The following is a 16,642-nucleotide window of genomic DNA, read 5'->3' on the forward strand; positions in this document are numbered from 1 at the left end:
AGAATTTGATTCTGTGCATAAAACATACCTGCCAAATTTACAAAACCAAAAATCAGGAACAATCATGAAATACAATTGGTCAAAACTGCTTATTCTGCGTGTCTTGCGAAATACAGGAGTACTATGGTATCGTCTCAAAACCCGACTGTTGCTATAGGAGGTTACAAGGCTAAAAATTACACACCTCTATTCCCTCACAGGAAGTATGTGAGAACTCATGCTCCACATATGTGAATCAGTCATGCTCTTAGATGTCATTACTTAGCAAATGTATGGATCCTATTTTTATCAAGTGATAAATTAAATATCGCCAGAATTGTCTCCAAATGACTAAATTGCGTGCCAAAAGCCTGGATTAAATTCCAAACCTCTCCGCAGTGCTCGTATGGAGTGAGGGCATATGACGGTGTCAATGGTGATTCGTCCATCGGATGGGGACATTAAGCCTTGAACAGATCCCTTGGTGCTATTCGACAGGAGTAGGCTATGTGCCAGCAGCAGGTTTCACCCTCTCCCTTCCTACTATCATATATCATGTCATTCATTTCATCTCAACTCCTCTAATGAGGTTGGCGTCAGGAAGGGCATCCAGTTATAAAAAAACTGGGACAAGGTTTGGACAAACAACAACACTCCTTTGTCAGAAATCACCGAGAACAAATTGTGCTGCTTTCTTTTGGATCTTTTTCGGTTCTTGTAACAGATAGTCCTGGTGTAGGTCCCGTACACTGGAACCATTTGAACAACCAGTATAAAATGGCTGTAATTAAACGACACTTTTGGCATCCACCCACTGGATGTAAATAAATCACAAAAATTGAAAACACATTTCATCTAGAGTTGTATAACTTTTATTTGACATGAAATCTCTTCATTACAACTATTTTGTATTAATTAGAGGAAAGTAAAATAATTAATTTAAAGTAAGAGCTTGAAAAACAAAACATTTGATTGTATGAGTATCCTGGATTTCTTGACATTTTAGTTGAAAGATTTGATAAACACTGGAGAAAGATAGCAAAGAAGAATGAAAGGTTTATTCGTCAGGGAGGCCATAGAAGGTTTAGTGCTGTTATCAGCACCACCACCAGGAGCACCACCAGGCATTGCATCACCAGGCATTGCACCACCAGGCATTCCACCATTTGTTCCTGCACGTACTCGAAGGAACCTATCTTTCTCATTGCAGTCATCATTATCGCAGGAGAATTCTGCATTTTCCACCGGTTCAGAACCTGGAGGTACTGGAAGTTCTCCAGGAAGCCCGCACCCACGGACTGCCACAGCTTAAACAAATAAGAAAAGAACTTGGTAACCTTCAGAAACAAACAATATATATTAATCCTAGAAAGATGAAGCATGCGTCTGAGAGGCCTGCAACTAAAGTATGCTGTTGCATCAAATATAAACCGGAATTCAGAACTAACGGCTCTGGTAGTGAACGGAAATGGGAGGGGCCTTGAGAGGATGCTAGTGGGGACGTCTGGAGTAGGGTCTTGATGCATCACACACCACAAAGCGACTGCTTGCTTCAGTACCCCATTAGCGAGAAGGAGGTACACACGTCTATCGTGCGGCGCATCATCAAGTTTCTGATGAAAGAAGGCACCAAAGCTTCAAAACTTTTGAGAAGGCTCTATGCCTGTATGCACAGTTTGGGGAAGCAACTCTTTCAAAGACCAAGGTGTATGAATGTCACAAACAATTTTTGGTAAGACGGATAGAGGAAAATGAGCTCGACCATTTGCATCTCTGCAAACAACATTCGTACTGTACATGAATTTATTGACTTAGATCAGCACACAAAAGTTTCTGAATTTGCTTTATTCATAGGAATAAGCTTTGGAAGTGTTCAAGCCATCATGAAAGTGAACAAAACCGTTGGAAATTTATTTTGTCAGGTGGGTTCCTCCTCTCCTCGCTCAGGAACAAAAAATTTGCGCCAGGAACTTTGTCAGAGTCATCTGAATCTCTACAAGGACGAAGGATATGATTTAGACCACTGAAAGAAGAACCGGGAGGAATCTGATTTCATGATGATGCCGCAGTAGAGGAGTACGTGTGCAAGCAGTAGCAGTGATTTGGGGTGGGGGGGGGGATGTTACCCCCACACTTTGTGGAGAAAAATCTAGGAATTATTTTTTGAAAAGGAATTTTTAAAACCCTGTGGTCTATTACCTAATTCTTTCCTTTAATTTCTTTAAATATTTAAAAAAAATACTTAGCAGAAATATGCACAAAATGTCATCCGATCCAGCTGACCGATTTTTCAGCGCCATTGTAACTGAGGCGGAAAAGGCATGCTCGTTTCACCCGGTAGGACGTGGCTTTGATTCCCCATCAGGAAGCCAAAAAATTTAAGAAGCGAGATTTCCACTTTTGGATGTGCACATGGCCCTGAGGTTCACTCAGCCTACACCAAAAACGAGTACTTCACCCCACCAAGAGCCAAGATTATGGATAGGGGAAGCCTTTACTTTTCACCACTCGAAGGGCCTTCATGGCCTTTATGGAGATGACTTTGCTTTGCTTTTACAGCAAGTAGTACAGACTAGTGTAAAAGCATGCAGAAGCACGATTGGTATGTGGGCCTAATGGCACAAAATCTTAGTTGCACTCATGTGTAATTGTTCCTTTGGTGAAAATTTTATTGTATAGAGTAGAACTGAAATCCCCCCAGAAATATTATCACTGCAGTTAAGTTGGTAGACTGTTAACTTTTACTTCTCTGTCAAAATTTACTCAGAGAGCATAAAAACTTACCATTTTGTAGCTATTTTGTTTCAGTTTTGTTTTCTATCCCCCACTATACTTCCCAGACCTCCAGTACTTTTTTTGTTTTTTATATATTTTTGTGCCCCCCACTTCTAACTCCCAATTGCAGCTACTGTGTGCAAATGGCTCCACCCATGTTCTCTTTCTTTCTTTCTTTGATGACAGCATCAAAAAATTGCCAATTTGATGACAAAAATCCATGTCAGATTTGGGAAACTATGTAAAAAAAAAAAAAAAAAAAAAAAAAAATGAGGTGCATGTTTTGTATTTGTTGGTGGGGACAGTGGGTCCATTTATTATAAAGAACCACCTCATGCATCTGTTTGCATTTTGAATACTTAAAAGTGACGCTACAGACCAGTGGTGTAATGTTAGGGCAAAGCAGGCAGGCCTAGGCCTTCAAGGGGCCCTGCAGACTACTCGCAAAAAAAATAAAAATAATATACGAAGCATGCTTTTTTTAAAGTCATCATTATCATTGCAGAGTTCCAGTTTTGTGGGTACTGTTAAAGAGCCTCTTCCACTTCTTCCTATCCATATACAACTAGGGGCCGATGACCTAGATGTTAGGCAGGCCCCTTTAAACAACAAGCATCTCATATACAACTTGTCATGGAGAACATCATCCAATGTCCATCCTCTGGTAACTAGATCAACCTTGATCATGTCCATCCATCAGGTTTTAGGTCTTCGTGCAGGTCTTTTCCCCTCCACTTATCTTTCCAAATTTATTCTAGCTGTTCTTGTAGGCTCCATCCTCACCACATGCCCATACCACCGTAATCTGGACGTGCCGATTTGGTCTAGTAGGGATGTCTTTATTCCAGCTTCTTTCCTCACCACCTCATTTCTTAACCTGTCCATTTTAGTCTTCTGGATGGTAGATCTAAGAAATTTTGTCTCTGATGCTTGCAGTCTTGATGAATCTCTATTTGTGAGGGTGCACGCTTCAACACCATAAGTTAATATTGGTATGAAACTGTTAAACATCATCAGTTTGGCCGGTTTTGGAATCATGTCAACCCATAAAAGTGTTCTTGATCGTAGAATTCTGATCCCTTTTGCTCTCTGTTTGTAATTTCCTTTCTGACCAAATTATCACTCGAGATTACACTTCCAAGGTAAGGAAAATTATCCGCACACTCTAGCTGGTAGTCTCCTAGTTTTACACTTGCTGGACGCCCATCTCTGTTGACAGCCATTACCACTGTGTCTTGGTCTTGCTGATGTTGAGGTTATATTCCTGGAACTGGGATTTCCACACGTTAAGTCTGGCCTGTACTTCCTCGTCTGTTTCACCCCAAATCAAGATATCATCAGCAAAGGCCACTGCATTCAGTTCACTTAACTTTTCCTTGACATTCTTCATTATATCATCCATATCAGTGATGAACAGTGGTTAGGACAGTGCACTTCCTTGCTGAACTCCACTCTTGGTCTCAAACCATGATGATCAACCTTCCCCAATTAATTACAGTCTTTCGTAGTCAATCCCAACTGTATTGTGTTATCTTATGGCTCTGTCTCTTCATGAACCAATTGTTTTTCACCACCAACCCATTCCTCATACAGAATGTTCACCTTCTATATTTCTTCCACTATATCCATGAGGTCCCATTACATCCTCATATCCTGTTCTATCTGTCCCAATCTATGCATTCAGATCTCCCATAATGATTACTCTCTCTTTACTAATAACTTTTTCCAAATCATCAAGAAACTGGTTCTTATCCTCTTGACAGCATACACCTGTACCAAAGTTAGTTTTCCTTTCACCTTTATTATTCTGTTGCTAACATACTACAGCGACTCTTTACTCATGATCAAACCAACACCATTTCTCATCTCTCTGTCATTTCCATGCCAATACAGTGTATACTGTTTTTTTAATTTCTTCATTTCTTTCCCTCTCTATTTGGTTTCACTCAGCCCCATTATCATTAATATTCTCCTTTGCATGAGGTCCACTAGTTCTTCACATTTTCCTGTGAGACTGAGTAAGTTGATGGTCCCAATCGGAGTTAGTCTCCTCCGGAATTTTTGCATTTTTGCAAAATACTGTCTATCATCAGGCCATAAACCATCATCCCTGACATGAGTCTGCTCATGCTGGCACCTTATTTAGTTGTTAAATGCATTCCGAGGCTCTTATGTGTTTTGAAAGCAACTACAAGTAAGCTCTTTTACTGCCTTACTAGGCCTAACATAATTGAGGATTTTCTTTTGGAGTTTACTCCCTTAGCCTTTGAGGATTTCTCCTCATTCCACAAGGCAGTGGGTTCCATCTGTACTACCCCCAGAGGAATGGGTTGCCTCCTCCGCCAGCTCCACCATACCGAATCATATTCTCCGCCTTTCCTGCTGTTGAGGTCTTCACCCTTTACCCTGAGCTGGGATCCTTTACCAGATGTTACACACAGGGTCAATGTGCTCTGGGACTCACATAGGCATGGGTGCCACTCCCTGGGCAAGGCTGACTCTAAGAGGGTCCCTGCCTGTTAAGTAAGTACACTGCAGTACTTTGGTCATCATTCAGAGCATGCGCACTCAGTACATACATCTATAGGCTCCGTACGCTGATGGGAGAAATGGACTGCTGCGCTGCGAGTGGCGAACATTGTAAGTTAATGCGTTTCACCGCGCACATATCCGTTGTCGTCTCACCGGGTACTGCCATAACCGACTAAATAATAACAGTGGGGTTTCAGAGTGTTTTATGCAACAACAATTGGCCAATTATTCCAAACTTGCAGAAAGTGGGCATGTAATAATTTAACAACAATTAAAACAGTTTGCAGGAAATAGCTACAGAGCAATAACTGCAAATGTGATCAGAAAGAAACATTGGTTCCCTAGATATCCTACCATTTCATGATAGAGGCTATGTAGTCATTTATGTATTAGTAGTGGTGATAACAAGATTAATGTTCATATACACATTCAACAATGCTGTCTTCAGAAAAATATCCTTGGTCTATTTCTAATACGATATAATGTTAATGTAGATTAATGCTGCTAGGGAGGCGTGTAATTTTAAATTTAAATTTTAATTAATTTTTAAAATAAACACGTTTTCTAAGAAAGGCCTTGGTAACAATCATTATTTCATGAAGGAGAATAATAATTGTTCCCAAGAAATGTAAGCATATTTCAGCTGCTGTTGGGCCGATGACCTTCGATGTTAGGCCCCTTAAAACAACAAGCAAGCAGCATCAGCTGCTGTTTATACAGTTTGCTCAGAACATGTGTCTTCGCGTCCTGATCGACCGTGTGAATGGTAAAATATATAGGAAAATATTTAAAATTTATTTCCACCTATTCAATACAATATAAGATGTTAACATTTAAGTCAAAACATTTTTCAAATGTGAGACATGTTTTGCCTCTTACTGAGAGGCATCTTCAGTCACTAATTAAAACCTTATTACTTTGTCAGACAACATTTCAAACATTCTACAGCTATTATAAAAATGTTCATAAAACAACTAAGAATCTAATATAATGATGAACAATGTGTAGTACACTTGATGAATAGGACGAAATTAGATGGTACAGTAGTACGGATGATGGCTTGAAGCCATAGTCAATATTAGGTTTTAAATACATAGTGGAAAGCATATAAAATCATTTCATTGAAGATATACAGTACATTCAAATGATATTAAAATAGTAGGTTCTTAGATGGTACACTTAAAAATGGAGGTATCATAAGTGACAGTTGATGGCTTAAAGCCGTAGTCAGAGTTTGAAGTATCGGTAAAATAACATGTTAATATACACATATGAAAAAGATTACATTAACGAATATAAAATGTAAAATGTAAAGGAAAAACATTCCAAATGTTGGGCAATTATTATTGACGCCAGCGTATATTTGCCCGTAATGTTTAATGGTCAACAGTTCATGGGTTCAGCGAGATTGTACTGACAAGTAGTTTATAGTTGGCTTGAATTAATTTTGATTCATCTGAGTAAGTTTGTAGAGATGATGATGAGCTGTTATTCTCTACGTTGGTAAGATTTGGCTGTTGTTTTCTTAACAGATTGACAATATATTTTCAAAATGTTGATATTGGAAATTTTTGGGAGTTTAATGGGGCTGTTGAAATAATGTTGTTGATTGGTTGGTTCTGAAACGAAGAGAAAAATTGTATTAATATGATGAGAATGAAAGAAAAAACTTGGGAAGGTTTTGTTAAAGTGTTTGATGAAGAGAGGATGTTGGTGCTTACCTATGGCGTTGCTGGCCCGTTTGACTTGTTGCGTGAATCACTAACGTTTTTACTCCTTGTGTTGTACGCATGTCGTCTGTGCGGAGGGGGCGGGGCTGTAGGCTTGTGATTGGCGCACGGAAGCGTGATGTGTATAGTGGGGGAAGCAGAGGGGTGTGAAGCATTTATTGGCTTAAGATTGGCCTGTGGAGGTAAGCTACGTAAGTTGGGAGGGGAAGGGGGGTGTGATATGTTTGTTGACGTGGAAGGAGTGTTTATTGATTCTGTATTGAAAATATTGAAGAAATTTTTGTCCTGAAGGTTTACTTTATTAAACAATGCCACCATTTGATCATATAAAGGGCTTCTATTGTCTATTGGGTCATTTAAATTGTTGTTAGCATTGAATTTTTGGTCTAAAAATATATATAAATTCTCGAATTCGGTCATGAGTCTACCTTTTTTTTAATCTTTTTAAAATTTGAAGGTCCTGTGGTAAAATTGTGCCCAGTTTATTTCATGTGATTGCTCATCGTTGAGTGTTAATTATGTTTCTGAGCATTGAAATGCTCGGAGTACCTAGTTATGAAGCTTCTTCCTGTTTGTCTGATGTATGAGCTGAGGCACTCATTACATTTTAATCTATAGATACCGGAGCCTGAGTATTTATTATTTTCAGAATTTATTGTATTGTGGTTGAAGAACATTTTTTGGTTTGAGTTTTGAAAGCTATTTTGATCTCTCGATTTTTTAAGGTATTGGTTATTTGATGTATGATTGGGTTGGTGTATGTAAAGGTTGCGTACTTTGATTTTTCATTTTTTATTGGGGAGAGGTTTGTGGATAGTTTCAATTTAACCTTATTAATTAATTTGTCTGTGATGGAGGGGTTATATCCATTGAAAGAGGCTATTTCCTTTATTGTATTTATTTCTTTTTTTTTTAATTGATGGTTGAAAGGGGAATTTTTAGAGCTCTGTACACCATACTGTAAAAAGAGGACTGTTTGTGTGATTGTGGATGTAGGGAACTTTGTTTAATAGTTGTAGGTGTGAATGAGGGCTTTCTGTAAATTTGAAAATCAAACTTATTGAAAGTTCTTGTTATTGTGATGTCGAGAAAATTAATAGATTTGTGGTCCTCATCCTCTTTAGTGAATTTGATGTTCTTATCTAGATTATTTAAATATGTTAATATATTTTCACTGTTGTTGAGATTTTTGTCAATTATTACTAGCGTGTCGTCGACATAGCGTAGCCATAGATTTAATCCATTGATGTTTTTTATTATTTTGTTGTTTTCGAGGTTATCCATATACATTTCAGAAAGGATTCCGGATAAAGGGTCTCCCATGGCCAGGCCTTCTTGTTTGTACAATTTATCGTTGAAAGTGAAATAGTTGTTTTGTAAGGTATAAGTTTAGTACTTTTAGGAGTTGTTCTATTTCTATTTTGCTTAAACTGCTGTGTTTGGAAAGATTGTTTTTTATTATTTCTATAGTTTTTTTAGCGGAAATGTTTGAATACATGTTAGTGACGTCGAAAGAGTACATTATGTGATTAGGTTTTAAGTTGAATTTTTTAAGGGTTTCACATAATTCTATTGAATTTTTAGGGTGTTTGTTATGGAATTTAAGATGTTTTTTGAGAAATTTTTGGAGGAATTGTGAGTTTTATATGTCGGGCTATTTTGGCTGTTTATGATCGGTCGAATGGGAACGTCCTTTTTATGTACTTTCGGTGATGATCTGACGGTGGGTAGACTTTGGTATTCAAGTTCATTAAATAAAAATGGAGAGTTTTTTAAAAGTGTTTTTAGGTTACGTTGAGTTTTTGTAGTGGGATCCGTTGGGATTATTGAGTAAGTTTCATTAGAGAAGAACTCCTCTGTTTTACGGATGTAATCCTGTTTTTTCATTAAGACTATAGTATTGCCTTTGTCGGCTTTAGTTACTATGATGTTATTAGTGTCAACTTTTTTTCTTAGTTCTAGGATCTGTTTTTGTACGGTAGAGTTATTTTTGTTAGAAATTTATTTTACAAGAGCAGGCAATTTCTTTTTAATTTCGTATTTTACATCATTCTGTTTGTCTGTTGGAATTTGTTTATTTATGTTTGCTTCAGCTTCGGCTATTGTGGTGATTATATCTTCTGCTTTGTGTGGGTTGGGCCAATTAAGTTTTAGGCCTTGGTTGAACAATTGTGTTTCTCTGTCTGAAAAAGTGATGTCAGATAGATTGATTGTAGTAGGAACATTGTTCCAAGGGGAGGGGCATATTTTTATACTACTGTTCCGATTTTGCGATTTTGCTTTTTCTTTTTCTTCTTTTAAATATGTTAATTTGCGATTTAGGGTTTCTTGTTTTTTGTTCAAAGTAATCTGTATTTTATATGAAATGTGTTGTTGATAAGAATTCCATTCTAGAGGTGATAACGATTGCGCGATAATCAAATGTTCGCGATAAAGTTGGGTATTAAAAAAAAAGATTTCTTTTTATACAGTAGTTTTATTTCATTTTTGAGCCAAATGTTGTTGATTTTATTTAGAATGTCTTTAGATTTATGTTTTCGTATCTCAGCGTATGCTTTCTCCCTACAGCAGTCCTGAAAACTCAGCCTAATATGGACCAAAGGGTGCCAGAGTTTGTGAAAATGCCAGGTTATCAGGAAATGGGGTTAAGAAAGAATAAGTACAAATGTCTCCTCACAAAATACAGTACTGTGCTTGTATGTACTGTTTGCTTGAGAATACAACAGAGAATAAACTGCCCAAATACCCTTAAACACAGGAAAAGTACATAATTTATGAAGGCATAAAGCCTTTAGTGCATGAAAATGAAAATTATTGAATACACAGAGTACAGTACCTGATCTGACAGACCTCAGAAAATTAATGAATACACAAAGTACAGTACCTGATAAGACAGACCTCAGAAAAATAATTTATGAAGGCATTAAGCTGTCTATAAGGAAAATTAACTATCCGACTTTGCAAAAACCAGCTACTTTTTCAAAGAAATGCATAATGTCCTGTTGTCTTCTGCACTGAACTCTGTGTTTTGTAGCTCCATCACGAAGATGACAAAGGAACAGTAAGTCCATTACCGACGCACCCTGTTGTTCATAATACTGAAAGTCGATTTTGACAGCTTAAAATTTTTTTTTTCCAAGTTGCTTTACATCACACCGACATGGATAGGTCTTATGGTGATGATGGAATGGGAAAGGGCAAGGAGTTGGGAAGGAAGCGGCCGTGGCCTTAATTAAGGTACAGCCCCGGCATTTGCCTGGTGTAAAAATGGGAAACCATGGAAAACCATTTTCAGGGCACCCGACAGTGGGGTTCGATCCCACTATCTCCCAAATACTGGATACTGACTGCAGCTATCAAGCTCGGTGACAGGCTTTAATCCCTCACTATGTGATGCTTTAGGAGCTTGTACAGTGCAGTCCTCAATGTCAACGTCTCATTAAATACGACAGCAGTAATAATTTCTGCAATGGATATAATGTCTTGCTCGGTATCATTCTGGAACCACTGTTCGACGTCATTTCCATCAGTTTCTGCACGTCCAGGAACTCTTTTAAGGAGTCGAGTAAGTTTACATTTTCTGCTTTATCATGTTCAACGAACTCATTTCCCTCATGATCAAGTAGTTTTTGCCAGGAACAAACTGGTCTTAATGACTCTAACTTGTTCCAGGCATCGCTACCCATCCAACAACATCTAATAGGTTAATTTTCTTTATGTTCTGGATAAGACGTTGACCACCATCGTTTGTGCTTGTATCTTCTCTTGAGACAAAATAAAACTCCATGGTCCATTGGCTGGCGTAAAGCTGTGTCATTGGGTGGTAAAAACATTGCTCGTATGTCCCCATTTTTTAACTCTTCAGTGTCTGGGTGTGGCCGAGTTATCCGGACTGCTGGGTTATCGAGTACTGAGTTTTTGGGACACAACTGTATTACCTTTCATCATATTTTCATTTATGTCTTTGCACTTCTTTTTGTACCATTCTTCTCTTATTCTCCTTGCTTCTCTATTTATCTTGTTCCATAGTTTTGCATATTCTTCCTGGTTTCCTCTCACTTTGCACTTCCTACGTTCTTCCATTAACTCCAGTATATCACCAATGAACCAAGTTTTGTAAACTTCCTTTCCCAGTCTTCCAAAGCATGCACATCAGCCATTTAAGTTATTTCCTTTCCCCCCCCATTTCGCCTGTACATTACTTCCTGACATCTTCTTGAGGTCAATTTTTTCCATTTGTTTTTTTCTCATTTAAAGCTTGCTCGTCACATTTTACCCTAATAATATTCCATCTTTTATATGGTTGTTTTATAACCCTTCTTCCTAAATGCAGTTGGCTCTTCATTAATATCAGATTGTGGTCCATGTCCACTTATGCACCTGGATAGCTCTTACATGATTTGGCGACCTTTTATCATTATATAATCTATCTGGTATCTGTCACATTTCAGATGTATCTTCTTTTGTTTGGTATTCAAGAGGACAGATTGGGGCAAATATTCATTTACAGGACGGAGGAGTAATGGATTGGAATAAATTATCAAGGGGAATGTTCAATAAATTTCCAAGTTCATTGAAAATATTTTAAGAAAAAGCTGGGTAAACAACTGATAGGGAACTGCCACCTGGGTGACCACCCTAAATGCGGTTGGTCGGTCGGTTAGTTGGTTGGTATTGAACATGTGTCAGCTTTCAAATGTCTAGGAAGCATAATAATGGGTCATATGAGGAGCAGTAGGGATGTAAAAACTCACATTGCCATCGCTAAATAAGCCTTCAACAAAAGGAAGAGACTTCTATGTGGACACTTGGACTAAAGTTAAGGAAGAGGATGGCAAAATGCTTTGTTTAGTGTGTGGTGCTATATGGAGCAGAGAGCGGTGGTGATTTTTGTTTTAAGAGGAAGTACAACTATGTAATGAACCTCTCTGAACAATTTAAGTGGAAAAGAAATTTAAAATATAACTTATTTATTCAATGAAGGAATTTTGAAATGAATTACAAAAATGACTGTATTGAGCCAAAAGGTCACTAACAAATAAAAGGGAATGTAAGTTTCCTGTGTGACAGAACACTTAAAATTTACATACCCTTGATTAACCCACTCTCACACATAAAGCGGATGACAAGATCAGAGGTAGCCACATCATTGGCTGGTATGCATTTGAGTGTCACCTGCAGACCAAGGTTCTGTCTTAGGTCAGAAATATCGGCGCACTCTTTTAGGATGTGGGGCATGGTGAAGTCGGAACCACAAGAACACACTGGGTCTTCCCTCTTTAGTAGATAAGAATGGGTAGATCATCTGTGACCTATCCTTCCTCAAACTACACAATACTGTGGACGCTAAGGAAGATGGATGAAAAGAGACTAGAAAGCATTTCAGATGTGGTTATGGAGAAGGATGGAAAGGGTATAATGGGTGAAAATGGTATGGAACGGCCAGGAATTGGAAAGAGTTGGAGAAAAGGAGAAGTTATTACAGATCATCCATACAAGGAGGAGGAACTGGCTTGGGCACTGGCTGTGAAGAGAGTGTTTGCTGGTGGAAGCTCTAGAAGGATCAGTAAATGGGTAACAAATGGTGGACGGTGTCGGAAAATTACACAAGAACTAAAAGGACGACTGCAGGCAGGACTGCATGGAGAGTGGCTGTGTGAAGATCTGCCTAAGGGCAGTACGCGTTAATGGGCCGATTGCAGAAACGGTATTTAGACGATGTCTACGGTTAAACAGTGCCTAAGCATGGCTGCCGCATTGCAGAGATGTTATTTATCACTTAGACACTGTCTAAAACCGATGTTCAACCGGTTATGTTTAAACACTGCCGAGAGCACTGTTTAACCTCAAATGAGAGGAGTGAATCACAATCAGAGGTTATGTACAATGAAATATGTAATTTGTATTTTCATGTTGAGACGATTCCGGGCAGAAAGGTTAGTCCGACGGCCTCTCTGTGGGTCGCCCGCTGCTAAATCGCAGCAATTCGTTTGACATGCACGGGGAGATAAACTTAAAATAAGGTCTTGCTTTACGAGAGACTTGTTTCTTGAGACTGACGAAGTGACAGTCCGGGAACTGTCAACTTGAATACAATTCTTCGCAACCAATATATTTTATTATGTACATGGGGTAATTTCCATGGAATTATAGGTCATTTCGACTACATACATATCAGAATTACGTGTCCCGATCGTCTGAGGGCTGTCACACACATCAACCGGAAGGGATTCACTTATATTTACTGCCAAGTAAACACACATAATGGTGAAAACTAAACAGTAGGTTGTATGGGATTTTCATATATATAATCGTAAAAGTTTTCAGCAACTATCAGATAGGAAAAGGCTAGTAGTGGTGATTATCGTTCAAAGAGGACTGGGGAAGAAGAGCCGTGGCCATAATAACAGCCCTAGTATATGCCTGGTGTAAAAATAGGGAAACTATGGAAAACAATCTTCACGGCTGCCGATGATGCGTTTCGAACCTACGATCTCCAGAATGCAACCTACATCTATACGGCCCGTACGACACACTCAGTTACACTTTACTATTGCGTCATCTTCCCTTCATCGAAGATACCGTAGTTATGAGCAGATTACACTCACTGTAACAACGCTATAATGAAAGCTACACTTCCCCGTATGGTAGCATGTCGCTTTAGTGTCGATAATATTATGAGATTATAATTTCCACCGAAAGCGATACCCTTTTCTGTGGGCAAGTCATGCTCACCCATATTTGAGTAATGTGTAGGAAGACAAACAGCTAACTGGCATTTGGCGCGCACACCGACGAATTTCATTGGTCGCGACACGCAAAGAGTTGCATGAAAGACACTTCTGTCTCCATTTTCAAACCAAAATTGAAACTTTAAGGGATGTCTAGATAAACATCAACTGAACATTGTTTATGCAATGGAAGATTGTGAACGATTTAGACGTTGTTTAGGTAGACGATGTCTAAGGCTTAAAACTAGTCATCGTTTCTGCAATCGGCCCAAATATGTAGCAGGTTATAAGTTATAAGTGACGCCTAAGAACAAGTAGGATTCTTTCGAACTACACAATGTTAATGATAAGAAAACAGTTATAGCAAAAACTACTATCTGCATCTGCAGCTTTTATGTATGAAATGAGTAACAGAGACTACACTAAGCTGATCACTCCATGTTAAGAAAACAGTAAGCCAGGATTGCCATATCGAACAGCTCTGATCAACAGCATCACGGAAAAATGGCGGCACATAGATTTCAATAATAATCATTAAATTAATGTCGTAATGGCCCACCTTTTTAACCCTAGAATCATAAACTTTCGTCTCCCAGACTACGCACCCCTGTAGTTTCCGCAGGAATTTCCAGACACTAATGAACTGTGCTTTCCCCCTCCATCTAATCTTCCCCAGCTATCAACAATAAGTGCTGACCTTGATTTCAAGCATAAAGGTCCAGTTGTTTGTTCACTGCGACATGACCGTCAGGTGGTGGTGGTGATTATTGTTTTAAGAGGAAGTACAACTAGGCAACCATCCTCTATGTAACACTAATCAGAGTGAAAATATGGAAGGGGTCCGACACTTCGAAAAATGAAGATATCGGCCAAAGGAAGACAAGGGCCACGAAGGGCATGAAAATGAAAGACTCCCTAGCCCTCGCAAACCTAATAGCGTCGGGGTCTGAAAAGAACAAGAGTTGACCAAGAGAGGTCGGATAGGATAGATGAAAGTGAGGAGCCTGGCACAAGTAAGTGGAAGCAATGCCAGGACTCAGCTAAGGGCCCCGTGGTCACCAACCCATGCTCCAAAGTTCAGAGCCCCTGGGGCCCCTTTTACTCGCCTCTTACGACAGGCAGGGGATACCGTGGGTGTTATTCTACCGCCCCCACCCACAGGGGGACGACATGACCGTCATCTGAGAGACGAAAGTTTATGATTTGTGAAAGTATTCGTGATTTGTACATAGCTGTAAATAGTGTGAATATTTGGTTTATTACAGTAATGTTTTTTGTACGTAATACGTAAGCTTAATAGGATACTGAAATGGAAAATCTAGCGCACGATGATGAATTGATAGCGGCAGTTCTGGATTAGACAGAGAACCACTCTCTGCAGGAGACATTAGTGGTAATGTATTTCATGAATGAAATTACCCAGGCAATACATGGATCTAACAGAAATATTACGACCGACAATTGGTTCACCTCAATTCGTCTGGCTGATTATCTGCATTGCGACAATAACCTGACAATCATTGGAACAATGAGAAAAGACAAGCCACAGATACCGCCAGAGATGAAAACAGTCAAAGTAAGAAAGCTTGGGTCCTCCATGTTTTGTTATAATGGTATAAAAGCATTGGAATCCTATAAAGGAAAATCAAACAAGAATGTAATCCTCCTTTCTACATGCCATGAAGTAGGAACAATAGCGGCCAGTGGGAAACCAGATATGACAGAAGACTACAATGGGACTAAAGGTGCCGTGGACACTTTCGATGAAATGTCAACACTGATGTCCTCTTCAAGAAAAACGAGAAGATGGCCAATGTGTATCTTTTATTGTATGATTAATACATCACTTGTCACTGCATACATTATTTATGTGCATAAGATGGTTGAAAAAGGCCAAAAGCCACTTTCAAGGCGAGAGTTTGCAAAGGATATATCCGAAATGCTAATGGCTCCAAAGCTGCAAGAGAGACTTCAAACACCAACTTTGAGGCGCAGCCTGAAGAGGACCATCGCTAAAATTCTTGGAAAAGATGGCATTCCTGAAGAGCCTCAATCAGGTACTGCTAAAAGAATAATAATTTGTGCGTTTTGTCCATCAAATAAATGAAGAATGACCCGATTCTTTTGTAAGACATGGCGAAGGCACTTGTCTTGATCACCAGGCAAAACAGTGCATTGAATGTGCCTATTGAAGAAAAACTGACCAGAGTGTATTGTCATCACTACGTGTGGTAGTTTTAAGTATAATATTCTGTATTTTGTGTAAAATGTTAGGTTTATGCATATTAAAGTGCTTTTCTTTTTGGTAGTCTGACAGACGAAAGTTTATGATTCGTGTTACACTGGAGGGACTTTATGATTCTAGGGTTAATACTGTAATATACAATATTATTGAATTACATTAGTAAAATAGGGACTAATTTTGGCCTTGGCTGTACCAACACAAAATTGACATTAAAATCTGGGATAAACTATGTGTAAAATTTGAAAAATAAATTAGGCTCTAAATTGTTAGCATATGGAGTATGCACATCATCCAGACTCTTTCTCGCATTAATATTAATAAATTGTTAGTTCCATCACTGCTAATCATTACAATTTCAATTGCAAAACGGGAACTGGTAAATGTCGGTTCTGTAGTCTGATCGTCAATCACCAAATCTATAGGGACCGTGCTCGCACGAGAATTTTAGTAGCTAGCGCCCCTAACGGAAACAGCTGCAGTCGTTTGATGGGGCACTCACGAGACCATTGACAGTGCAGTCCATTACAACCAGGGCAGTAAGCTTTGACTTGTGATTGTAAAATAAAGAGGTAAAGCCGGACAATAATGGCTTCGACTGTAGCAGTGACCGCTATAAATTATGTAGGGTTTCAGACAGTGCAACACTCAGA

The 16,642-nt window shown here is 38.8% G+C and overlaps 1 protein-coding gene across 1 annotated transcript in view; it reads right to left on the reverse strand.

The window, feature by feature from the left end:
• Positions 1-839: 839 nt before the first annotated feature.
• The window catches only part of LOC137503126 (uncharacterized), a 35,199-nt gene continuing 19,396 nt past the window's right edge, over positions 840-16,642 (reverse strand). The window contains exon 3 of the mRNA XM_068230586.1: positions 840-1,286. Coding sequence (XP_068086687.1) covers positions 982-1,286 — 305 coding nt within the window. The 3' untranslated portion in view covers positions 840-981. The remainder of the gene's footprint in view (positions 1,287-16,642) is intronic.

The sequence above is a fragment of the Anabrus simplex genome, chromosome X (genome assembly GCF_040414725.1).
Source record: "Anabrus simplex isolate iqAnaSimp1 chromosome X, ASM4041472v1, whole genome shotgun sequence".
NCBI lineage: Eukaryota > Metazoa > Arthropoda > Insecta > Orthoptera > Tettigoniidae > Anabrus > Anabrus simplex.